The following is a 25350-nucleotide window of genomic DNA, read 5'->3' as shown; positions in this document are numbered from 1 at the left end:
CCAAGCCTGTGGAACGTCCTTGCTGGTAAACAGGGTTGGCCACAACCCAGCGGATTCCTGCCCAGCTCCATTCCCTGCCCAACAATCCCTGCTTCAGCACATCTCCATGGGCTTCCACATAAAGATGTCGTGGAGAGGAGACAAAATGCCTCTATCTGTCATCCAGGAGGGGTGTCCAACACGAAGCACCTTCCCTGATCACTAGGCTGAATGGGTTGAGCACCACCAGAGGTGCATGCCAATGTCTTGGAGTCCACATTGACCTTTAGAAGGTTCCAACACAGCTCGCAAACCCCCTCCTGCTACTTGGATGGGTCAAAACTGCTCCGAGATAGCTTTTAATCAAGCTTCAAATGGTTTCAGAAAATCATGGAATGGTTCAGGCTACAGGGGACCTTAAAGCCCATCCAGGTCCACCCCCCTGCCACAAGCAGAGACATCTCCCCCTAGATCAGGTTGCTCCAAGCCTCATCCAACCTGGCCTTCAACACCTCCAGGGATGGGGCAGCCACAACTTCTCTTGGAAGCCTGGGCCAGGGCCTCCTCACCATCACAGGAAAGATTTTCTTCTTTACATCTCAACCTCCCCTCTTTCAGCTTAAAACTGATCCCCCTTGCCCTGTCACTGCCCTCCCTGATCAAGAGTCCCTGCCCAGCTGTTCTGGTGCCCCTTTCAGCACCGGAAGCTGCTCTAAGGTCTTCCCGGAGCCTTCTCTCCTCGAGGCTGAACAACCCCAACTCTCTCAGCCTGGGCTCACACGGGAGGTTCTCCAGCCCTTCCATCATCTCCATGGCTTCCTCTGGATTTGCTCCAACAGCTCCATGCCCTTTCTGTGCTGAGGACTCCAGAACTGGATGCAGGACTCCAAGTGGGATCTCACCAGAATGGAGTAGAGGAGGAGAGTTCCTTCCCTCACCCTGCTGTCCAAGCTGCTTTGGATGCAGCCCAGGACACAGTTGGCTTTCTGGGTCATGTTGAGCTTCTCATCCACCAGGACCCCACGTCACTGGTGTTTGGAAAGTTAATACCATTTAACCAGCAGCCGCGTTCTCGGCTTTAAGTCAGACGCATTTCATCTGCCTTTTCTGGTCTCCATCGCCTGTTTAGATTCTTCAGGTCTTCGTGTTTGCACAAGACCCAGCAAGATGGGCAGTTATTAGTTGGCCTGTAGGCACAACCATAATGAACATGATTAATAGTGGGGGATGCATTATCCTAAAGATACCAATCAGTGGAAGGAACTCGGAGAGGAGCAAAAAAACATAATTAATAGCCTGGAGATACGATCTTAACAGCAAAACCCTGTATTTAAAGGTAATGATAAAACCAGCTCAAACCCATCATTGCTGGGTAATTAAGAATTAAGGCTGGAACTGGAACATGTGTCCTCACACCTCGTTTCCTTAGTGCACAAGGAGATAACGTTTGCAATGAAAGATTAATGAAGTTCAACAGTTTGCTCGACGCGGCTTGGGAGGCAGGACTTGCAGGACCCCTCTGGAGAACCAGTGAAGAGCTTTAGGTAGCTGAGCTGAAGAGGAGAATGCGGCAGAGGTCAAGGTGGAAGAGTTAAATAATTAAAGTAAGCACTATCAAGGATGGCTAGAACATGGGGTGATCACAGGAGAAAAGGGATGGAGTTCAAAGGAGAGGAAGGACTCAGAGTCATTAAGGTTGGAGGAGATCTCTAAGATCATCCAGTCCAACCATCAACCCAACGTCACCGTGCCTGCTAAACCATGTCCCAAAGCACCATGTCTACATGTTTTTTGAACACCTCCAAGGATTGTGACTCCACCGCTTCCCTGGGCAGCCTCTTCCAATGCTTCACCATCCTTCCAGTGAAGACATTTTTCCTAATATCCAGACTAAACCTCCCCTGGTGCAGCTTGAGGCCATTTCCTCTCTTCTTGTTGCCTGTTTCTTGGAAGAAGAAACCAGCACCCACCTTGGTAAAACCTCCTCCCAGGGACTTGTAGAAAGCGATGAGATCTTCCCTCAGCTCCTCTTCTCCAGACTAAACAGCCCAGATCCCTCAGCTGCTCCCACAACCCTTGTTCTCCAGCCCCTTCCCAAGCTCCGTTCCCCTTCTCTGGACATGCAGGTGAGATGTAAAATGGAATTGTTGTTTTTCTATGGTAGAAATCCTTTTGCAAAGGGTATTAAACACTAAAGATGATCAGAAACCAAAATGTACAATAGTGCTACTCAAAAAAAAAAAATGAGAGAGAACCAAAAGAGCTGAGAAGCCACAGGTGGGCAAGGTAGGACCAGGGAGATTGAGTCCCCTTCCCTGGAGGGGCTTAAGGGATGGGTGGACGAGGTGCTGAGGGACATGGTTTAGTGATTGATGGGAATGGTTGGACTTGATGATCCGGTGGGTCTCTTCCAACCTGGTTATTTTATGATTCTACAGAACAATCTGGAGCTGGAAAAGAGCAACTGGCAAGGCAACAGATGATCTGAAACCCATGAGTCACCTCTCCACCCCTGCCTTCCTGCATCCAATGATTAACGCGGCAGCGACTCCATCTGCAGCTTCTCCTACGACAGAAACTCGTGCTCCAAAGACGCAAGCAAGTACACGTGAAGCGGAGACACCTCGCCGAGACAGAGAACTTAATTGATCCTCCTGCTAATACGATTTTCAACTTCTGTTGCATCTACCAGCAAAACAAGCAGGGGAAAATAAGCCAAACCAGTTTCACATCCAACCAGCCTCTCTCTGTGCCACTAAACACTCACAGCACTGGCAGCTCCTCTCTCAGCAGGCTCAGGCCTGGCTCCAAGGCTCACCCAACGTCTTGTTTTCACGCCGCTCATCAGATAATTTGACTTCGCAGGGCAGGGAAACCACATTTAACCACAAAATATGAAAACAAGTTCAGAAAAAACAACCCAGAGCTTCCTGCCTGGTGGGAACAAACTTGCAGAGAATCACAGAATGATTAAGGTTGGAAAAGACCTCTAAGATTATCCAGTCCAACCATCAGCTCAACTCCACTGTGTCTATTAAATCATGTTACGAAGCATGTAATGTCCTGGGTGGTGTCTCGGAGCTCTTGGAGGGACCATCTCCACCTTCTCACTATCAACCTCCCTCAGGTAACAGAGCAGGGAGGTGGTCCAAGCATTCCAACATCATTTCAAGGCACAGACTCATGAGGTCTTCGACTTTGCCTCAGTCCAAATGTGCAAGGGCTTCCCCTTGGCCAGCACGGAAGCCCTGGAACACATGGAAGTTGCAGGAGACAGTCTCCTGGAGGAGACTGAGGGGAAACCTCATCACGATCTACAGCTTCTTCACAAAGAAAGGAGGCAGAGCAGGTGCTGACCTCTTCTCTTTGGCCACCAATGACAGGAGCTGAGGGAATGGCAGGAAGATGTGCCAGAGGAGGGTTAGGTTGGATGTTAAGAGGGTGGTGGAGCACTGGAACAGCTCCCCAGGGAAGCAGTCATGGTGCCAAGCCTGACAACTTTCCAGAAGAATCCATCAACGTCCTCAGCCCCATGGTTTGAATGCTGGGGTTGTCCTGCGCAGGGACAGGAGCTAGACTTGACGAATCTAGTGGGTCCCTTCCAACTCAGGACATTCTATGATGCTATTCTAGGATTCTTTGAAGCACCTTTAAAACAGCCAACAACCAAATCAGATGGAGTTTTAAAACTCTTACGTATCTCCCGGAGATACATAAGCTACGAAGCTAAGCTGGATATCCACGAGTGCCAGCATTATCATATCTCTCATTGTAACCTCACAGCTTGTGGTTCCGTAAAACATAGTAGGTGGTTCATCAAAACCAAACACAGAACCAAGAAATCCAGGTTTCCCATGACTCTCTCTCAACAACAGAATCATAGAATCTTAGAATGGTTTGGGTTGGACCTCAAAACTCATCCAATTCCAACCCCCTGTGATGGGCAGGGACACCTCCCACTGGATCAGGTTGCTCCAAGCCCCATCCAACCTGGCCTTCAACACCTCCAGGGATGGGGCAGCCACAGCTTCTCTAGGAAACCTGCACCAGGGCGTCCCCATCTTCACAGGAAAGCATTTCTTAGCAAGATCACATCTCAATCTCCCCTCTTTAAGCTTAAAACCATTCTTCCTCATCCTATCACTACACACTCAGACAAAAAGCATCCATCTCCAGCTTTCCTGGAGCCCCTTTCATGCACTGGAAGCTGCTCTGAGATTTCCTTGGAGCCTTCTCTTCTCCAGGCTGAACAACCACAACTCCCTCACCCTCTCCTCACTGTGGAGGTTCTCCAGGCCCTAGATCATCTTTGTGGCCTCCTCTGGAATCACTCTAACAGATTCATGGCTTTGCTGTGCAGAACTGGACACAGGACTCCAGGTGAAGTGTCACAAGAGAAGAGCAGAAGGGCAGAACCCCCTCCCTCACCTTGCTGGCTACGCTTCTTTTGATGCAAGGCTGTGTCTAAGGGATGAGTTCACACCACAGCTCTTTCTCCTCTGGTTTGGTTCATATTCTTCTAGCAATTTTTAGGGCTGTTACATCTTGGAAGGCCACCAAAACTGGCCAGGATGTTCAAAAGCCATTGAGGGAATCATAGAATCATATCATAGAATCACCAGGTTGGAAGAGACCCACCGGATCATCGAGTCCAACCATCCCCATCAATCACTAACCCATGTCCCTCAGCACCTCGTCCACCCGGCCCTTAAACCCCTCCAGGGAAGGGGACTCAAACCCCTCCCTGGGCAGCCTCTGCCACTGCCCAATGACCCTTGCTGGGAAAAATATTTTCCTGCTGTCCATCCTGACCCTCCCCTGGTGGAGCTTGAGGTCATTCCCTCTCGTCCTGTCCCCTGTCCCTTGGGAGAAGAGCCCAGCTCCCTCCTCTCCACAACCTCCTCTCAGGGAGTTGCAGAGAGCAATGAGGTCTCCCCTCAGCCTCCTCTTCTCCAGGATAAACCCCCCCAGCTCTCTCAGCCACTCCTCTTCTTCTCCAGCCCCCTCCCCAGTTTCGTTGCTCTTCTCTGGACTCGCTCCAGAGCCTCAACATCCTTCTTGTGGTGAGGGACCCAGAACTGACCCCAGGATTCGAGGAGCGGCCTCACCAAATGAAGATGGATATAAAGACAGAACAACCCAACATCTCAAGGCTAAAACTTCCTGCCTAACTTGATATTTCACATCTTCTAAATATCAAAAGCCCTCCAGTCACTACACAGGGTTGATAAGAAACCTGCATGAAGAGAAGAATGGGGCAAAAAGCGGAGATGGAGGGAATGGTCTTCCTGAGGGGAACATTCTTTTATTAAGCATCTCTATCTGAGGTAATCAGGAAAAACTAATGCATCAGACAGGGACCTCTCATTACCCAGCTGGTTGGCATCCAACACAAACCCACAAGAACCACAATTGCCTTCCGAACACAGTAAAAAGACACATAAAATGTTTGCTATGGGACAAGCGGAACAGCTGTTCCCCACCCAGCTACTGCTCTTAGAATCATAGAATTGTAGAATAACCAGGTTGGAAGAGACCCACCGGATCATCGAGTCCAACCATTCCTATCAAACACTGAACTATGCCCAATGGGGTTTGAAGAGCTGATGCTCAAATTCATAACCACCATTGAGTTAAAACCACAAAGGAAGAGTGGAAAAGATGCAGTAGAAGAGTGGAACTTCCTTGTCCTCATGCCTTGCACATCCTGCAACAAGATGGGCTCCTGCCTGGCTTCCCTGATGCTCTGGAAGTTTAACCTGGAGAAGAGGAGGCTGAGTAGAGACGTTATTGCTCTCTACAACTACCTAAAAGAGGGTTGTAGAGAGAAAGGTGTTGGTCTCTTCTCCCAGGTGACAGGCGACTGGACAAGAGGGAACAGCCTTCAGCTGAATCAGGGGAAGTTTGGATTGTACATTAGGACCAATTTCTTCACAGAAAGGGTTCTCGGGACCCAGCAAGTGCTGGGTCCTGTAGTCGAGCCACAACAACCCCGTGCAGCTCCAGGCTTGGGGAGGAGCAGCTGGAAAGCTGCCTGGAGGAGAAGGACTTGGGGGTGTTGGTTGAGAGCAGCTGACCATGAGTCAGCAGTGGCCCAGGTGGCCAAGAAGGCCAATGGCATCTTGACTTGGATCAGACACGGCGTGACCAGCAGGAGCAGGGAAGGGATGGGGCCCCTGGACTCAGCTCTGGTGAAGCTGCAACTTGAGTCCTGGGTTCAGTTTTGGGCCCCTCACTCCAAGAAGGACATTGAGGGGCTGGAGCACGTCCAGAGAAGGGAACGGAGCTGGGGAAGGGACTGGAGAACAAGGATTATGAGAGGTGGCTGATGGACCTGGGGTTGTTCAGCCTGGAGAAAAGGAGGCTGAGGGGAGACCTTCTCTCTGTTTACAACTACCTGAAAGGAGGTTGTAGCCAGGTGGGAGTTGGTCTCTTCTCCCAAGTAAGAAGTGTTGGGATGAGAAGAAATGGCCTCAAGTTGCACCAGGGCAGGTTCAGATTGGACATCAGGAAACACCAGAAACATCAGAAAGGGTTCTCAGGCCCTGGCAGAGGCTGCCCAGGGAGGTGGTGGAGGCCCCATTCCTGGAGGGGTTTAAAAGCCAGGTAGATGAGGTGCTCAGGGATCTGGTTCCGTAGTGGACAGGTAGGGTTGGACACAATGATTCCAGAAGTCTTTTCCAACCTAATAATTCTAAGATTCTAATTAAACACACAGGATTTATATATTGCTGGACAGAGAGCGAGGCCTCGAGTCAGGAGCTCTAACCCAGTGAGGATGTTCCCTCGCTAGAGCCCACAGTGAAATTCTTCAAGTGCTGGAGGCAGATTTTCCTTGGCAGGTGGCCATGAGCGTCGATCTGGCTTCTAGGAGAGATCCGCGTGGCTGTGGATTGCAGTGACTTCACAGACAAACATAAAACCTCCTCCTTCACCCAACTTGCTTACAATAAAAGCTAAAACATTTCCAGCTGGCCGGAAGATGAGGAGAGAAGAGGAAACTTGTTGCATGCACAGACACGGGGCTGATTTGCAAGATCTTGGAGATCTTCGGTGGGATTTGGATGTTCAGTGATGTTTGGAAAGAAGCACCTAACTTCCTTTTGAAAGGAAGATGCAGAAGACAAAATTTTTTAGGTGTCTTCCATATGTTAGCAAGGTTATAGATGGAATTAATGGTGGGCTTGCTCAGCTTGGAGAAGAGAAGGCTCCAGGGCTTAGAGCAGCTTCCACCACCTGAAGAGGCTCCAGGAAAGCCGGGGAGAGGCTCTTGATCAGGGAGTGCAGAGATAGGGTGAGGGGAATGGTTTTAAGCTGCAAGAGGGAAGATTGAGATGAGATCTTTGGGAGAAATGTTTTCCTGAGAAGGTGGCAAGCTCATTTTCCACAACAAGGACCCTTATTCGAGACACAAACTAAATCACTACCTGATTCTACCATTTGATATCTTTTTGTACCACAAAATAAATCGTGTTCATTCCCTTAATCATCCCGTGTGACTTTGAATATTTTCTCTCACCTACAATTGCTCCATGGCAGCTCGTGCTGAAATATCTTCCACTGAAGAGTGGGAGATGTCCCTGCCCATGGCAGGAGGTGGAACTGGATGGGCTTTGAGGTGCCTTTCAACCCAAACCATTCTATGATCGCACGACATTGCATTTTTCACTTTCAAGCTGCTAAACGATAACACAACATTGACTTAAAGCTATGCACGGGTATAAAGATCTAATCTTCGCGCATTATTGCTAATCTCAAGAAGCCAGTGATAGGTGGATTCTTGTTGTCCATCAGCTTTGCAATACTTCACATCAACAAGCATCCAAGCATTTCAGGCTGGACATTAGGAAAAAGTTTTTCACAGAAATGGTCATTGGTCCCTGTCCGAGGCTGCCCAGGGAGGGGGTTGAGTCCCCTTCCCTGGAGGGGTTTAAGGGATGGGTGGACAATGTGCTGAAGGACATGGGTTAGTGATTGATGGGAATGGTTGGACTCGATGATCCGATGGGTCCTTTCCAACCTGGTGATTCTATGATCCTTGTTAACTAGAAGGTCTTAGACTGCCTGTCTTCTCCTGAAACTCAACACACCAGAGCATACAAGGGCATGAGGTGATAGGACAAGGGGGAATGGCTTTAAATTGGAAGGGGGAAGATTTAGACTAGACATAAGGAAGAAATTCTTCACGACGAGGATGGTGAGGCCCTGGCCCAGGTAGCCCAAGGAAGTCATGGCTGCCCCCACCCTACAAGTTTTCAAGACCAGGTTGGACGGGGCTTGGAGCAGCCTGGTCCAGTGGGAGATGTCCCTGCCCAGGGCAGGGGGTTGGAACTTGATGGACTTTGGGGTCTCTTCCAACCCAACCCATTCCATGATTCGACGATCCCCTATTTCTCCTTGCAACATTCAGAAAAGACATTATTATTAAAAAAATTATTAAAAAGTCATTTAAAAAGCTGGGACTACCTTCCTAACCAACCAAGAAAATGCCATGGTCAAAGAAGACCATTTGACCAAGGTGGAAGAACTGTAGAGAGCTACCGTTCAGCTTTCTCCTCACCCGCGCCGAATTCATTTGGCTGCACTTTGCACTTATGAACCGTACAAACATTTCCCTGCGAACCGCACTGGCTCGGAGCAGCTGAACCTCACCGAGCACGTTTAAGGCATTTCATTCTCCAAAGAGCCGCAACTTTTCCACTTCCAAATCCCTGCATTCAAGTCTTCGTGCTTGGAAAAAGACCAAAGCCTCCACATCTCCTTATAGCCAGGAGGTTGCGAGCGCGTTACGGACCTCGGTCCCTAAAGTGCCAAGAAGCTAATGAAGATAAAAGTGTCAACGCGGAGTGGCGATACCTTTCCCGTCTCACTATTTTGATCATTTTACAAACCAATTTGGCCGTTCCTGGCAGATCCGAGCCCCGAAAAGCAAACAACGCGGCGTCTCAACCTTCTTAAAACTTGTTGCTAGTCCCCACAAGTGCCACGGGATGACAGATTGCTCCCCGCACATCAATTGGATTCAGACAAGTTCTCAAACCCTCGCGGGTTAAAAGCGGCTCCGGCATGAATCAAGAGTCCCAGCGGTTAAGGAGATCGATACAAGGGATTATGCAGATTTCAGAAATACCCTCGGCACCCGAAAGTTTTCAGAATGCAAACGACATCAACCCTGAAAACAAGAGGCACTGCATCATGATGGCAGGAGGGACAAAGCCAGGGGGGTTTAAGAGACAAAAAAAGACTGTTTTAATAGGAGAGAAGCATCAGTCATTGAGTCTTACTTCATTCAGACTTGCTCTCCAACCCATCCATCTTACGTGCCAAGAGATGACAGGACCACCTCACTTTTTCCCCCCAGCCTAGTATCAAGAATGCCCATTTCTACCTCAAACAAATGACTCGTTCGGATGGCCCTTTGCCCTAAATCGCTTTGCCAAGCCCCACAAATGCCTCAGTACCTGCTCTGGTCAACTTGGCTCTAAGGGAGCCCCTAAGAGAGGTGGGCACCGATGGGTGGAGCCTTCCCCAAGCATCTTCCCCAACGGCTACTTTGTCATTCATGGCTGGGGACCATCTGCGGAAGAGAGGACCGAGGGACTTGTGGGGGGGAAGAGCCGAGAGCCAAAGCCTCAAACGGGCGCGCACGCAGGCGGACCCTCCCCACCCCATCCCGAATGCAAATGCCCTCGCAGAACGTCTCTGCGGGCATTATCTCGGAACAAAAGTCTTCGAGGCGGGCGGTCTCTGCATCACTGCTCTCTCTGTTAGCACCACCTGCTTCGCGTCAGCCGGGAGAGTCGCCCAGTTATCTTTTGGCCGCGTCTGCAGAAGCCAACGGGAGCACAATGGACCCCATCGGCCAGGGTCAGGCTCGGCTTTCTCTCTTGCCCCCGTACCACCAGCCCTTTTCACCTCCACCATCTCCAGGAGCTCAATGAGGAGGTGGCTTCGAGCGTAGGGAGGAGGAGGGGGGCGCAAAATATAGGTCTCTGGCGTCAAGCGCCGACGCCGTTTCCCCTCCTCTCCCTTCCCTTAAGACCTGATGGTCTTCAGTCACACATCTTAAAAGCACAACAAAAAAACAAAAACACAAAGACTTACTTGTCTCAAGTCGATGAAGGCCAACTGCAGCGTGTCCCCTTGGAACCCAGGCACTGGGCCGGATCTGGCAAACTCTGTGGGAAAGAAAAGAGGATAAAAAGCGCCTTTAACTAACCATGGACAGGGAGATTGGCAGACGGATGACAGGGAAGACAAGAGAGGCTGGGGGAGAGGAGGACCGTGCTTCTAAGGAGTCATGTCTCCCTCCCTTCAGCGGCTTTGTTCGCCCTTCAAAATTCGTGTCATCAAAACACCATTAATTCCACCGTCCTGACAGCAAGGAAACTGTACTAATTCGACCTGAAATTTATTCCCATGAGCCGCACTGGGCTCCAGAGTATTTGTTTTGTGAATGGACAAACAACTCACCGAGAAGAGAAAAAGGGGGGATGGGGCGGGTGGAAAAGTTTTTCCTCTCGACACAATAAAATCTTCAGCTGTGAAACCCTTTTCAGTTCCGAAAGCTATTTATATTTTCGGGCGCTGAAGGAATTTTCTAATTTCACGCCTGTCACCAGGCTCCATAAGCATTCATCAAAAAAATATGCCCAGCCGCATCATTAATTACGCGGCAGCAGATTATTTGCATTATCTGGTCGGGCGAGCTCTTGCCAGCGTGGTCACCCCAAATGAGAAGAATCGTGGCCATGAAGCGGGATATTTATTTATGTTGGATGAAGACATCTGACAAGTGAATACCGTTGGCTTCCAAAGCAAAGAGAATATTTCCAAGGCCACATCTACCTCCTACCAGCGCAATCTGGCCAAAAGTTCATACTTAAGTCATTTCTTTTTCTTCTCATCCATTATTTAAACCAAGTCTAAAACCACCGAGGGGACTTGAATGAATTTATGTTAGAGGATCGTAGCCGCTCCACGTCATTTAAGAGCTTTTACTTGGTAGAGCTCATGAGGCCAATGTCTTCAAGTGTGTCTTTTGAATCATAGAATCGTTTGGTTGGAAAAGACCTTTGAGATCATTGAGTCCAACCGTACCTGTCCACCACGAAACCAGATCCCTGAGCACCCCATCTGCCCTTCCAGGGATGGTGACCCAACCACGTCCCTGGACAGTGCCTGAGAAACCTTTTGGTGAAGCCATTTTTCCTAATATCCAATCTGAACCTGTCCTGGTGGAACTTGAGAACATTTCCTCTCATCCCATCACTTGTTACTTGGGAGAAGAGACCACCTCACCACAACCTCATGCAGGGAGTTGTAGACAATGAGGTTTCCCCTCAACCTCCTCTTCTCCAGACTAAACGATCCCAGTTCCCTCAGCCACTCCTCCTAAGGTTTGTTCTCCAAACCTTTCATTGGCTTCATTGCTCTTCCCTGGACATGCTCCAACACCTCAATGTCTTTCTTGAAGATACACCTAAGCTTGCTTTTGTCCAACCTCACTTCATTCTCACCCTCTCTATGAAAGGAAGAGCATTTACCTCTGCCCTCCGTGCTGCTTTTCATCACTGAGAGAACCTGGTGATTCTATGATTCTAATTTGTGAAGCCACAACTCAACATGGTGAAAGACACTGAGTCTTTCTGCCTTCAGCTGAACTTCGTGGCTCCTGCAGATGCTAGAGATGCTCATGCTGGAACAAAATGTTTTCTTGAGAAGTGCAAGGGCTGAAAGGAAGAAGGGAGGGAAAATATACACCAACCTACAGGTTTTTAAATTCCATACGGCCCATTATTGCCACGTTATTCTAGTTTTTACCATACAAGAACGCTCAAAGCATCTTCTGTGGCTCCACAAAGCTGAGGACTAAGGATGGTGTGGCGATAAGGAATGATGGTTTTGCCTTCTATCTCCATGATTGCAAAGAGGTTCTGAAGGACAAATCCTGTCCTGTCCTTAACTAAGCAGAGTCATTTCATGCCAGATGGTCTTCTCCTTGCATGCTTCTCCTTTAAAAAATTATCGCATTTTCAAGCAAATGCCACAAAAGAAGGAGACCAACCATCACAGCCCTAGTTTTAAGGACCTCTTACAGCAACCCAGTCTTCCAACCTAGTTATTCTATGATTCTATACGAGCAGCCCCCATGGCTCTAACGACAAAGACTAATGAGGAGTCACTGGGATCCTCATCCCCCTCATTTCTGGGGACTAGAGAGGGGTTATTTGTCAGCTTTCTAGCTCCACCTTGCATTAATATCTTGGGATGGAAGAACATCCTTCAATGGAGACACAGGTACCTCCAGGGGCCCAGCCGCTGGTTTTCAGCTTTGCTTTTTAATATCTTCAGATGCCAGAAGAGCTCTTAGATTGAAACGATCGCTCATCTTCATAGCGATCACTCTAGTGGCAACGGCTGCAGGACAATACCAAACGTGGCTGTCAAATCATTCCTCTTATCCAACGCTACGACTTGAAAGGAGTAATAAAAAATTAAGAGAGAAAGGACATACGTGAGTGTTCTTGGATTTTGGACAGGGGCAGAATAAATCAAAACCAGGAGAAACCATCTATCGTTGTTCCTAAGGAATTCAGAAAAGTCAAGAAAACAAAAAGAAAGGCCAACCATATCCTACGTTCCAACAGAAGGAGTGGGACCAGCAGGGTGAGGGAGGAGATTCTGTCTCTCTGCTCTGCTCTGGTGAGACCCCACCTAGAATCCTACGTTCAGATCCGGAGTCCCCAGCACAGGGAGGACATGGAGCTGTTGGAGCAAGATCAGAGGAGGCCAAGAACATGATCTGAGGGCTAGAGCATCTCCATTCCAAGGCCAGGCTAAGAACACTGGAGTTGTTCAGCCTGGAGAAAAGAAAGCTCTGGGGAGACCACAGAGCAGCTTCCAGTGATGAAAGGGGCTCCAGGAAAGCTGGAGAAGGGCTCTTGATCAGGGAGGGCAGGAACAGGTTGAGGACTAACGGTTTGAAGCTGGAAGAGGGGACATTGAGGTGAGAGTTTAGGAAGAAATGTTTTCCTGTGAGGGTGGGGAGGCCCTGGCTAAGGCTGCCCTGAAAAGTTGTGGCTGCCCCATCCCTGGAGGTGTTCAAGGCCAGGTTGGACGGGGCTTGGAGCAACCTGATCCAGTGGGAGGTGTCCCTGCCCATGGCAGGGGGGGAACTGGATGGGCTTTGAGGTCCCTTCCAACCCAAACCATTCTATGATTCTATGAACTATATGGGTAGAAGCCTGGGAGAGTTACAGGCTGATGCTGCCGTTTAACACCACACATAACGGTTACAGAATGAAAAAATATTATCTCGAACAATAATTCTCATCAGAAGAACGGACAGGAGACTCCACTGCCTTAACAGGGCACTTGACATCCAAGAAGAGAAAACCTAGAATCCTAGAAAAGACAGGGACACCTCCCACCGGATCAGGGGCTCCAAGCTCCATCCAACCCGGCCTTGAACCCCTCCAGGGATGGGGCAGCCACCCCTGCTCTGGGCAACCTGGGCCAGGGCCTCCTCAACCTCAGGTAATTTCTACTTAATGTCTAATCTACATCTCCCCCCTTCCAACTGAAAGCTATTCCTTCTCGTCCTATCACTCCAGGCCCTTGAAAAAAGTCCCTACCCAGCTTTCCTGGAGCCCCTTCAGGTACTGGAAGCTGCTCTAAGGTCTCCCCGGCGCCTTCTCTTCTCCAAGCTGAACAAGCCCAACTCTCTCAGCCTGTCAAAGTCTTAAAGAAAAGAAGAAACAAAGACGAGAACAGAGCTTTTGGAGGAGAGACACAGCCAGTTCTTCTTGGTTTTAATCTCTTCAACCAGATTTCAGGATAATTTTCTCGGCACAACCAAGCGCAGCGCTGGCCTCAGTACTGTCGGATTCGTTTTTTGTGCCGTCTCCACCAGCGAGGCAAGCGGCAAACCGAGCAAGCCACCTACAGTAGAGCCCCTTGAGCAGAAAATCACGAGAGAATAGAGCAGATCAGTATGCGGCTGTTTGTACAAAGCATTTAGCCAGGCTAAAGGGTTGAGAGCCTTGTGTTCAGGCCAAAAAAGTAATGTCTTTGCAAGGTCTACAGGCTTGGGCCACCCAGGGCAGGTCACAGAGGGACTCGAACCTCTCTTCCAAAACATTTCACCGATGAAAGAATCAAGGAACAGGAACCGTTAAGCCTTTTACAATGGACAAAGAATAAAGAGTTCAAACGCTCACCAGAAAAAGAGACATCGACTGTAAATGAATTCTACAGAGCGGGGGAATCTCTGTCCACCGAAGACCGGGGCTTGTGAGGAGCAGCTGAGGGACATGGGGTTGTTCAGCCAGGAGAAAAGGACAGTGAGGACCTCATCACTGTCTACAAGTGCCTGAAGGGAGGTTGGAGCGAGGTGGGTGATGGTCTCTTCTCCCAAGTGAGCAGGAAGAGGAAATGGCCTCAAGTTGCACCAGGGCAGGTTCAGATTGGACATCAGGAAAAATATCTTCATGGAAAAGGTTCTCAGACCCTGACAGAAGATGCCCAGGGAGGTGGTGGAGTCCCCATCGCTGGAGGTGGTTAACAGATGGGTAGATGAGGTGCTGAGATCTATGGTTTAGTAGTGGGCACGTACAGTTGGGCTTGATGATCTCAAAGGTCTTTTCCAACCACACGATTCTATGATGTCTTTTAAGCATCTACCTTGTCTTTTCAATGACATATCTGAAAGGCACAGAGGCCGTGAGCCGCTAATATGATAAAAAGCTCTCAAGTACTGTAAGATCTAAAGAATCATAGAATTGCTTTGATTGGAAAAGACCCTTAAGGTCGGCAGGTCCAACCATAAATGTAAGACTGCCAGGTCAACTGCTAAACCATGTCCTTAAGCTCTACACCTCCATTCCTCTTAAATTATACAATCGTTAAAGTTCAAAATGACCTCTAACATCATCCAGTCCAATCATCATCCTAACACCATCGTGCCTACTAAATCATGACCCAAAGTACCACACCTACATGTTTTTTAAACACCTTCAGGGATGGAGACTCCGCCACTGCTCTGTGCAGCCTCTTCCAGTGTTTCACCACTCTTTCAGTAAAGAAATTTCTCCTAATATCCCATCTAAACCTCTCCTGGCACGCCCTGAGGCCATCTCTTCTTGCCCCACCACTTCTTTTTTTGGGAGAAGAGACCAACACCCACCTCACAAAAACCTCCTTTCAGGGAGCAGCAGAGAGCAATGAGGTCCCCTCGGTTTCCTCTTCTCCAAGCTAAGCAACCCCAGGTTCTTCAGCCACCTCTCATAAGACCTGTGCTCTAGACCCTTCCTCGACTCCGTTCCGCTCCTCTGGATGTGCTCCAGCCCCTCAAGGTCCTCTTGGAGGGGCCCAAAACTTAACAGAGGACACAAGGTGCGGCTTCATCAATGCCGAGTCTAGGGAAGGAAGACTTCCCTGGTCCTGCTGGCCACGCTGTTTCTGATTCAAACCAGAATACCACTGGCTTTCTTGGCCACCTGGGCTACTGCTGGCTCATGTTCAACCACCATCAACCAACACCCCCAGGTCCTTCGCCACCAGGAAGCTTTCCAGCCACTCTTCCTCAGGCCTGGAGCATTCCATGGCCTTGTTGTGACCCAACTGGACCTGTTCTCCAGACCCTTCACCAGGTAATGTCCCCTGAATGCTAATCCCCGATGGGCTGTAGGTTGGAAGAACATCAGGTAGCCGTTTGCATGATGCTCAAGGGAAAGGTCCCCTCCGGCATGGTGGCCAAACCCCAGTGTTCTACACAATTAATGGGATTTCGGCATGAGAAAGACCTCAGAGCCAGAAAGGAGGTGGCCAACGGCTGCGTTAGGACCCGCATTGGTGCATTTTGGCTCCCTCGTGTGCCGGGCTGGAGGATTCCCCAACTCGGCAGAGACATCTGTGTTTCTTATCAACTGCCCCCAGGAGTGGGCTGTATAAAAATAGGGAATCAAATGAAGTTTGAAATATAATTTTTACGGCGCTTTTTAATTTCTCATAAAGCAGCCGTTAAAAGACTTTGGAGATTAGGGAGCCGCTTATTTTATGATCGAAGGATTATAAAAACAATCTGCCTCAACCACTGCTGGAAGGGGTTATGTTGATGGGAAATGGTTTTGTAGGAGTGACAGCAGCCCACTTTTACTCCCTTATTTGGTCATAAAGTCCAAATCAGGGTTGTCCCATTTAGTGGCCTTCCAGAACCTGAAGGGGCTACAAGAAAGCTGGGGAAGAACTGTTCACAAAGGTTTGGAGTGATAGGATGAGGTGGAATGGGGATAAAACTGGAGAGGGACAGATTTAGACCAGACATAAGGAGGAATTTCTTCACCACGATGTTCATGAGGTCCTCACCCAGGGAAGCTGGAGGTGCTCAAGGCCAGGTTGGATGAAGCCTTGGGCAACCTGATCTATTGGGACGTGTCCCTGCCCATCACAAGGGGGTTGGAACTGGATGATCTATATGGTCCCTTCCAACCCGAATCATTCTTTGATTCTATGATTTGCTTTCCACCCCCTCCGAGGTACAGGTGACAGGAAAAATAAATATAGATAGACCTGGAGGTCCAAAAAAGATCAAGGAACTGGGTTTCCAGGCTCCTACAAAACACAAAAATCACCCTGCACGTGCTGTTAAATCTTGGGTCTCAGACGCCTTGTGGAAGAAAGCAAACCTTTTATAAACAGCAAATGCCGATGCTGAAAAAAGCATCACCTCCTCTATTTAAAGGTTCACAGAAATATTTGTGTTAGGGTTTTATTTTCCCCTCTCCAAGGTGTCGTTCTTTTTTTTTCTTCCCATTTCAAGTTGGCTCGTTGGGCTGGAGCCAGAAAACTCTCCTAAATTGAGACATAATTAGATGTGTCCTACTGTGTCTTTCTGGGCAATTCATTTCACCTCCAGGCCTTATTTCACTTCAGGTTTAAACAAAGAGGTGAGAGAATCTCTCCTGACTGCGCACAGAAAGGGTGATGGAAAGCCAAGAAAAAAGAACAAGCGTTACAACCAACACCTGGACAACAACAGGCGTCTTCATAATGACTTTTGTCCTTCCCTGGACATCAGCTCAGCCATTCATGCACACACATTGTTGTGACTCAGATGGGCTTGTTCAGCCTGGAGAAGAAAAGGCTCCAGGAAGACCTTAGAGCAGCTTCCAGGACCTAAAGGGGCTTCAGGAAAGCCAGGGAGAGGGGTCTGGATCAGGGAGGGCAGAGATAGGATGAGGGGGAATGGTTTGAAGCTAAAGGAGAGGAGAATGAGATGAGATCTTAGGAATCACAGAATCACCAGGTTGGAAGAGACCCAGCAGATCATCGAGTCCAACCATTCCCATCAATCACTAAACCATGTCCCTCAGCGCCTTGGCCACCTGGCACTTAAACCCCTCCAGGGAAGGGGACTCAACCCCCTCCCTGGGCAGCCTCTGACAGGGACCAATGACCCTCCCCGTGAAAAATTTTTTCCTACTGTCCAGCCTGACCCTCCCCTGGCGGAGCTTGAGGCCATTCCCTCTCGTCCTGTCCCCTGTCCCTTGGGAGAAGAGCCCAGCTCCCTCCTCTCCACAACCTCCTCTCAGGGAGTTGCAGAGAGCAATGAGATCTCCCCTCAGCCTCCTCTTCCCCAGGCTAAACACCCCCAGCTCTCTCAGACGCTCCTCTTGTTCTCCAGCCCCCTCACCAGCTTCGTTGCTCTTCTCTGGACTCGCTCCAGAGCCTCAACATCCTTCTTGTGGTGAGGGGCCCAGAACTGACCCCAGGATTTGAGGAGCGGTCTCACCAGGGCCGAGTCCAGAGGGAGGATAACCTCCCTGGCCCTGCTGGCCGCACCGTTTCTGATCCAAGCCAAGATGCCCTTGGCCTTCTTGGCCACCTGGGCCCCTGCTGGCTCATGTTCAACCAACCCCCCCAGGTCCTTCTCCTCCAGGCAGCTTTCCGGCCAGACTTCTCCTAGACTTGGCCAGCTGGAGGCTCCAGTGTTGTGGTCTCATTGGAGGAGATAAAGCCACAGGTAACCATCATAGCCAGCCTAACAGGATTTTTACAGCCTTGCAGCTTCGCTCTTCCCTGCTCGTCACACCAACGTTGTTGCTGACGTATACACGACTGTTCATACCACTGAGTCATGCAAGATTTGACTCTTAATGCTTATTTAATTTATTACTTCTCCCCAGTCCTCCAAAAGCTTTCTTTTTGAAGGTCATAAAATTAATATCCTGCATATTCAGTGCTTTTAAGATGCCAACGTAGCATGTTTCGAAGGAGGGGAATTTACTGTGCAGGCAACAGGTCTCACCATGACCTTGCAAGGGGTTGCAACCAAGAAGATGAGGTTAAAAAAGGCCAAGTGCTGAGTCCTGTAGTTGAGCCACAACGATCCCCTGCAGCGCTCAAGGCTTGGGGAAGAGCAGATGTAAAGCTGCCTGGAGGAGAAGGACCTGGGGGTGTTGGTTGACAGCGACTGAACATGAGCCAGCAGTGGCCCAGGTGGCCAAGAAGGCCAATGGCATCTTGGCTTGGATCAGAAACAGCATGGCCAGCAGGAGCAGGGAAGGGATTGTGCCCCCAGACTAGGTGCTGGTGAGGTTGTACCTCAAATCCTGGGTTCAGTTTGGGCCCCTCACTCCAAGAAGGACGTTGAGGGGCTAGAAGGCATCCAGAGAAGGGAACAGAGCTGGGGAAAGGGAGCTAATTGTAGGCAGTGATAAGGTCTCCCCAGAGACCTCTTCAGAGTAAACAACCCCAGGTCCCTCAGCCACCTCTCAAAACCCACATTCTCCAGCCCCTTCCCCAGCTCCATTCCCTTCTCTGGACTCGCTCCAGCCCCTCAATGTCCTCCTTGGAGTGAGAGGCCCAAACTGAACCCAGGATTTGAGATTTGGCCTCACCAGTGCCGAGCCTGGGGTCACAATCCCTTCCCTGCTCCTGCTGGCCACACCGTGTCTGATCCAAGCCAAGATGCCATTGGCCTTCTTGGCCACCTGGGCCACTGCTAGCTCATGTTCAGCCTCTCTCAACCAACACCCCCAGGTCCTTCTCCTCCAGGCACCTTTCCAGCCACTCTTTCCCAAGTCTGAAGCTACATGGGGTTGTTGTGACCCAAGTGCAGGACGTGGTTCTTGGCCTCGTTGAACTTCATCCCATTCTTCACAGCAACTAATATCAAGCAGTAAATAATTTAGGAAGCTGTAAGTCTACAGAATTAATTCCCTGGTATCTTATTTTAAGCCCAAGCACCATAAATCATCGTGTATTGTGTATATAAACCCACCGTCTTGTAATGTGTATTATATCTACTCTAACATTGAGCACATCTTCTACAGCACCTTCAAATCACGCTTAATGAATGACTAAGTCCTCTCGTTAATTTTCCTCACCACTCTCTTAACCCACCCACTCACACCTCTGGAAGTCACCAGAGACTTGAACAAAAAGCCTAATAAACTCCAGGATCGAAACTCCAAAGCTCCATTCCCACATCACCGAACTGACTGGAAGTGCTCCAAACAGCCATAAAATCTCGTTTTAATTTGATAAGTATGTGATAAAGCAACCAAACAAAGTAAAGCTTGGGGGCTGCCAAGAGGAAGGTGGCGGGAGGCAGAGGTGAAGTCAAAGACGCAACTGGGACCATAAGGACACTGAGATTCGCACCCACCCTTTCAGGTGAAAGATAAAAACATGCAAAATCAAACAAATCCTTAAAAATTGAAGCGTGTTTTCTAAATATACGTGTTCATTCTAAGGACTGGCTTTTCTTATAATGAAAAACTTGGGATAGTGGTTCTCAAAAATAGAATTGAAGTTATTGTCAGCATCAGCAAAGACTCATAGAATCACTTGGTTGGAAAACCTTTGAGATCCTCAAGTCCAACCGTACCTGTTCACCACAAAACAAGATCCCTGCGCACCTCATCTACTGAGCTTTTAAACCCCTCCAGGGATGGGGACTCCACCACCTCCCTGGGCAGCCTCTGCCAGGGCCTCAGAACCCTTTCTGTGAAGATATTTTTCCTGATGTCCAATCTGAACCTGCCCTGGATCAACTTGAGGCCATTTCCTCTCGTCCAATCACTTGTCTTTTAGGAGAAGAGATCAACACCTACCTCCCTACAACCTCCTTTCAGGTAGTTGTAGACAGTGAGAAGGTCTCTCCTCATCCTCCTCTTCTCCAGGGTAAACAACCCCAGGTCCCTCAGCTGCCTCTCATAACCCTTGTTCTCCAGCCCCTTCTCCAGCTTCATTCCCTTCTCTGGATGTTCTCTAGCCCCTCAACTCAATGATGTTCCTCAAAGACCCATCCAACCTTAGCACAAATGTTTCTACGGATGGGACCTCCAGTCCCTCAATGCCCTCTTTGGATCGAGAGACCCAAAGCCACAGGGACGAGAGAATGTAATTTTTAGCTGCCAAAAGCGAAGAAAAAGACTAGGTCTGGGTTTCTCCTTTCTGGGGGTGACAGTGATGGATGGGAAGGCTACAGCATCAGCATTTGTCTTCATTCTCCTGCCCAGGACGGCATCTCAGGCTGGGGCTTGGAGGGTCGTGTCACCTGCCCCACTGCTCAGGTTGGTGTCACCTGCTCTTGAATGTCTGAAGCACCTGGTTTTGTCTTGCAAAATAACTGGAATTCAAGGAATTGTGCTTTAAAACCACAATGAGGGGTTGGAACTAGATGATCTTTAAGGTCCCTTCCAACCCAATCTATTCTATGAGTCTATGATTCTAAGATTCTATGATTCCATATTAAATGTGATCCACTTTCCTGGGGCTTTTAGGGAAGAGATGTGGTTTAGTGACCCACGTCACAGATGAGGTGGAAAACCGCAAGGTCAGGAGCTTGTTTGCAAGCAAAAGAAAAGGAAGGAAACAATTATTAATGCCAAATGCTTTGAATTATTTGCAGCAACGTTGGCGAACACCACGCGGGAACAAAGCTGCCACCAGCACAGCCCCATACGCTGGTGGGACACAAATAAGCAGGGATTGAGGGCTAAAAGCCCTCAAAAATTGAAAATAAGGTACTAATTGGTTTAGGATGCAGACAGCCAGGCTGAGAGAGTTGGGGCTGTTCAGCCTAGAGAAGAAAAGGCTTTGGAGAGACCTTAGAGCAGCTTCCAGGAGATCCAGGAAAGCTGGGGAGGGACTTTTGATAAGGACCTGGAGTGAGAGGATGAGGGGGAATGGCTTTAAACTGGAAGGTGGGGAGTTTAGATTAGACATTAGGAAGAAATTCTTCATGCTGAGGGTGGTGAGGCCCTGGCCCAGGTTGCCCAGAGAAGTTGTCGCTACCCCATCCCTGGAGGTGTTCAAGGTCAGCTTGGATGGGGGTGGAGAACCTGATCCAGTGGGAGGCGACCATGCTTGTCACAGGGGCTTGGAACTGGATGATCTTTAAGTTCCCTACCAACCCAGACCTTTCCACGATTCTAAGCAAAACAAGTAGGGCTGAGAGCAAAGCCCTGGTGCTGGCACCACGATGCTCCATCCGCCCCTAGGAACAGATGTCATCACTTTGTCCCCAAACATCTCTTTTCCATACCAGTAACTCTGCAAAAAGGGGTCGCTTTGAGAAATAATTCCCTGCAGCAGATAGAGGAGACAAACAACTGAGGTCAGGAGAGGACCAGAACTTCTTTAGAACATAAGCCAGTTATTGTTTTCAGAAAGAGTGTCAAGTAAACTGATTTTTGTTGGCCCTCGTCATGTTTCAGCCACTCTTAATTCCTCTTATTTTAAAATGCTCCATGTCCAAAAGCAGGGATGGTCTAGAAAGCGTCAAGGCGGTATTAAAAGAAAAAGGAGGCGTAAAGCTTTGATCATTTAGATTTCGCTGGACTTCTTCTGTCCTGAAGATATTACCAAGTGTCATCACGGACAGACCCAGCAAGCCCTGCAGGTCTTCACCAGTCCCAGACACTTGGCATCACTGAAAGCCCTGGGTGGTTCCTCACATGCAAATCATAGAATCATAGAATCACCAGGTTGGAAAGAACCCACCGGATCATCGAGTCCAACCATTCCCATCAATCACTAATCCATGTCCCTCAGCACCTCGGCCACCCGGCCCTTAAACCCCTCCAGGGAAGGGGACTCAACCCCCTCCCTGGGCAGCCTCGGACAGGGACCAATCACCCTTTTCAGGAAAATTTTTTTCCTAATGTCCAGCCTGACCCTCCCCTGGTGGAGCTTGAGGCCATTCCCTCTTGTCCTGTTCCCCGTGGCCAAAGGAGACATGGAAAACGAGAAGATCTTACGTTCGCACTCTTCCACGTCCAGGTTGAACTGTTGCAAGGCGCCCAGCGTGAGCTGACGCACCTCGGCTTCCAGCAGCAGCTGCATCAGCGAGGTGGAGAGGTGCTTGCACGCCGACATGCACGCCGTCTGCGCCACCTTCCCCTGCAAGAGAAAAGGGAGACTCAGCAAGGCCGTCCAGCACAGAATCATAGAGTCATAGAATCACCAGGGTGGAAAAGACCCACTGGATCATCGAGTCCAACCATTCCCATCAATCACTAACCCATGTCCCTCAGCACCTCGTCCACCCGTCCCTTAAACCCCTCCAGGGAAGGGGACTCAACCCCCTCCCTGGGCAGCCAGGAACTTCAGATAAGGATCCTCTACTCAAGCGTCTCTAACATCTCCCATCTGCAATGGGACCTTTGTGCAGAGCTCAATCTCACAACTACTGTTTTTCAAGGGAATCACCTTTTAGGACTTAGCCCAGAAAACCAACTGCATCCTGGGCTGCATCCAAAGCAGCGAGGCCAGCAGGGCGAGGGAGGTGATTCTCCCCATCTACTCTGTCCTCAAGAGACCCCACCTGGAGTGGAGTCTCCAGCTCTGGAAGCCCCAGGAAAAGAAGGAATGGGTCCAGCGGAGGCCACAAAGATGATGTGAGGGCTGGAGAACCTCTGCTAGGAGGCCAGCCTGAGAGGGTTGGAGTTGTTGAGCCTGGAGAAGAGAAGGCTCTGGGGAGACCTTAGAGCACATTCCAATACTGAAGGTGCTCCAGGAAAGCTGGGGAGGGACTTTTTCCAAGGGCCTTAAGTAACAGGATGAGGAGAACGACTTTAAACTAGAAGGAGGAAGATTTAGATTAGACATCAGTAAGAAATTCTTCATGCTGAGGGTGGGAAGGCCCTGGCTCTGGTTGCCCAGAGATGTGGTGGCTGCCCCATCCCTGGAGGTGTTCAAGGCCAGGCTGGATGGGGCTTGGAGCAGCCTGGTCCATGGGAGGTGTCCCTGCCCATGTCAGGGGATGGAACTGGATGGGCTTTGAGGTCCCTTCCAACTCAAACCCTTCTACGATTCTACGACAATATTTCTGGCTACCACACAACCAGCTCCAAGCAGGAGATTATGCTTTCAACCACACACAAAAGGCTTCAACGCGCCTTCTTGAAAGCAAGGAGTGGCTTAGGAGATCCCAACGATTTTCACAAGCTCTTTACAAATTGTGTTTAAACTGGGATTAAAGCGAGGGGGTTACGCAGCCTTTTCAAGCCGTGTTTCACTCCCGCCGCACACAGAGACGAGCGAACGTTTGATGTATGAGTTGGGGAGTGTTTTTACCAGCTTTGCAAAGTTACTTCTGGATCTCCAGGCCATTTTCATCCACAGCAGGAGGGGAAAAAAAAGCACTTTATATTAAAAAAAAAAAAGCAGATCCATGCATTACGGGGCAGGGTAGTTAATCTCCACTGCTCACGCTGCTCCCAGGCTCCAGGAGGGTTCATTACTCACCTCCAAACTAACACCTTCACCAAAATGAAGATGAAGCATAGCAACCATAAAGTTTAGCAGAGCCCCGGGTGTTTTCTTGCTTTTCATCATTTACTTCTGCCCCTCTGACACATTTGGTTATTTAAAACACCGCTCGCATCAATCCCTCATCCCCGGGCGCGGTGGGAAGCTGCTACCCAACCGTGATTTTTCTTCATTACTTGCAACAGACACTTGAGTTTTTGCTCTGACCGAGGAGTTTTGAGGTGTTAGTGAGCAGAAGGCTGAGATGGAAGCAAGACGATGAGGAAGCAAAGCCTTGCGGCCGTGCCCTCAGACCCCCACCTACGCTGAGAATGGGGCACAGGGCTCCGTGACCTTCGTACCCTGCAGGAAATTAGCAGATGACACCAAATTGGGTTGGAGTGTCAATCTGCTCAAGGGCAGGAAGGTTCTGCAGAGGGATCTGGCCAGGCTGGATCCATGGATGGAGGGCAAGGAGGATCTAGAGAGGGATCTGGCCAGGCTGGATCCATGGATGGAGGGCAGGAAGGTTCTGCAGAAGGATCTGGCCAGGCTGGATCCACGGATGGAGGGCAAGGAGAATCTAGAGAGGGATCTGGACAGCCTAGATCCACGGATGGAGGGCAGAGAGGATCTACAGAGGGATCTGGACAGGCTGGATCCATGGATGGAGGGCAGGAAGGTTCTGCAGAGGGGTCTGGAGAGGCTGGATCCATCAGCTAAGGCCAATTGTATGAGATTCAACAAACCCAAATATTGGGTCCTACACTTCATTAACAACAACCCCGTGCAGCTCCAGGCTTGGGGCAGAGCAGCTGGGGAGCTGCCTGGAGGAGAAGGACCTGGGGGTGTTGGTTGACAGTGGCCAAACATGAGCCAGCAGTGGCCCAGGTGGCCAAGAAGGCCAGTGGTATCTTGGCTTGGATCAGCCATGGGGTGGCCAGCTGGAGTACAAAAGGGATCGTGTCCCAGTACTTGGAGCTGGTGAGGCTGCACCTTGACTCCTGGGTTCAGTTTTGGGCCCCTGACTCCAAGAAGGACATTGAGGTCCTGGAACGTGTCTGGAGAAGGGGAACAGAGCTAGGGAAGAGGCAGGAGAACAAGGGGTCTTGGAGTGGCTTAGGGCTATGGGGCTGTTCAGCCTGGAGAAGAGGAGGCTGAGGGAAGACCTCATTGCTTTCTACAGTTACCAGAAAGGAAGGTTCTAGCGAGGCTGGTGTTGGTCTGTTTTCCCAAGGAAGAAGTGATAGGATGGGAGGAAATGGCCTCAAGTTGCACCAAGGGAGGTTCAGACAGAATATTACAAAAAAGTTCTTCACTGGAAGAGTGGTGAAGCATTGTTAGAGGTTGCCCAGGGAGGTGGTGGAGTCTCCATCCCTGAAGACGTTCAAAAAACTTGTAGATGTGGCACTTGGGGACATGGTTTAGTACACACAGAGATGTTGGGCTGATGGTTGGACTGGAAGATCTTAGAGATCTTTTGAACCTTAAAGATTCTATGATTTAAGAGGAACAACCTTCTCCTAACACCAAGCTAGGCTCGAGTGAGCATGCACGGAGGTACCTAAAGGGTTACCTACACCTTCAAGAGCCTCAACAAACACCCTG

The 25350-nt window shown here is 49.6% G+C and overlaps 1 protein-coding gene across 7 annotated transcripts in view; it reads right to left on the bottom strand.

Annotated features, from left to right (window-relative positions):
• Nucleotides 1-25350, bottom strand: part of EXOC6B (exocyst complex component 6B) — a 304572-nt gene that overhangs the window by 70527 nt on the left and 208695 nt on the right. For all 7 annotated transcript variants that reach the window (XR_011337398.1, XM_069856623.1, XM_069856625.1 and 4 more), the window contains 2 exons: nucleotides 22251-22392; nucleotides 10084-10157 (listed from right to left, as the gene is read on the bottom strand). Coding sequence is in view for 6 of the 7 variants with exons in the window: in XM_069856623.1 (XP_069712724.1) it covers nucleotides 10084-10157; nucleotides 22251-22392 (216 nt within the window). In the remaining variant the exon portion in view is untranslated. The remainder of the gene's footprint in view (nucleotides 1-10083; nucleotides 10158-22250; nucleotides 22393-25350) is intronic.

The sequence above is a fragment of the Phaenicophaeus curvirostris genome, chromosome 4 (assembly GCF_032191515.1).
Source record: "Phaenicophaeus curvirostris isolate KB17595 chromosome 4, BPBGC_Pcur_1.0, whole genome shotgun sequence".
Lineage (NCBI taxonomy): Eukaryota > Metazoa > Chordata > Aves > Cuculiformes > Cuculidae > Phaenicophaeus > Phaenicophaeus curvirostris.
Note: the sequence above shows the minus strand (reverse complement) of the source record. Positions and strands in the feature narration are given on the sequence as shown.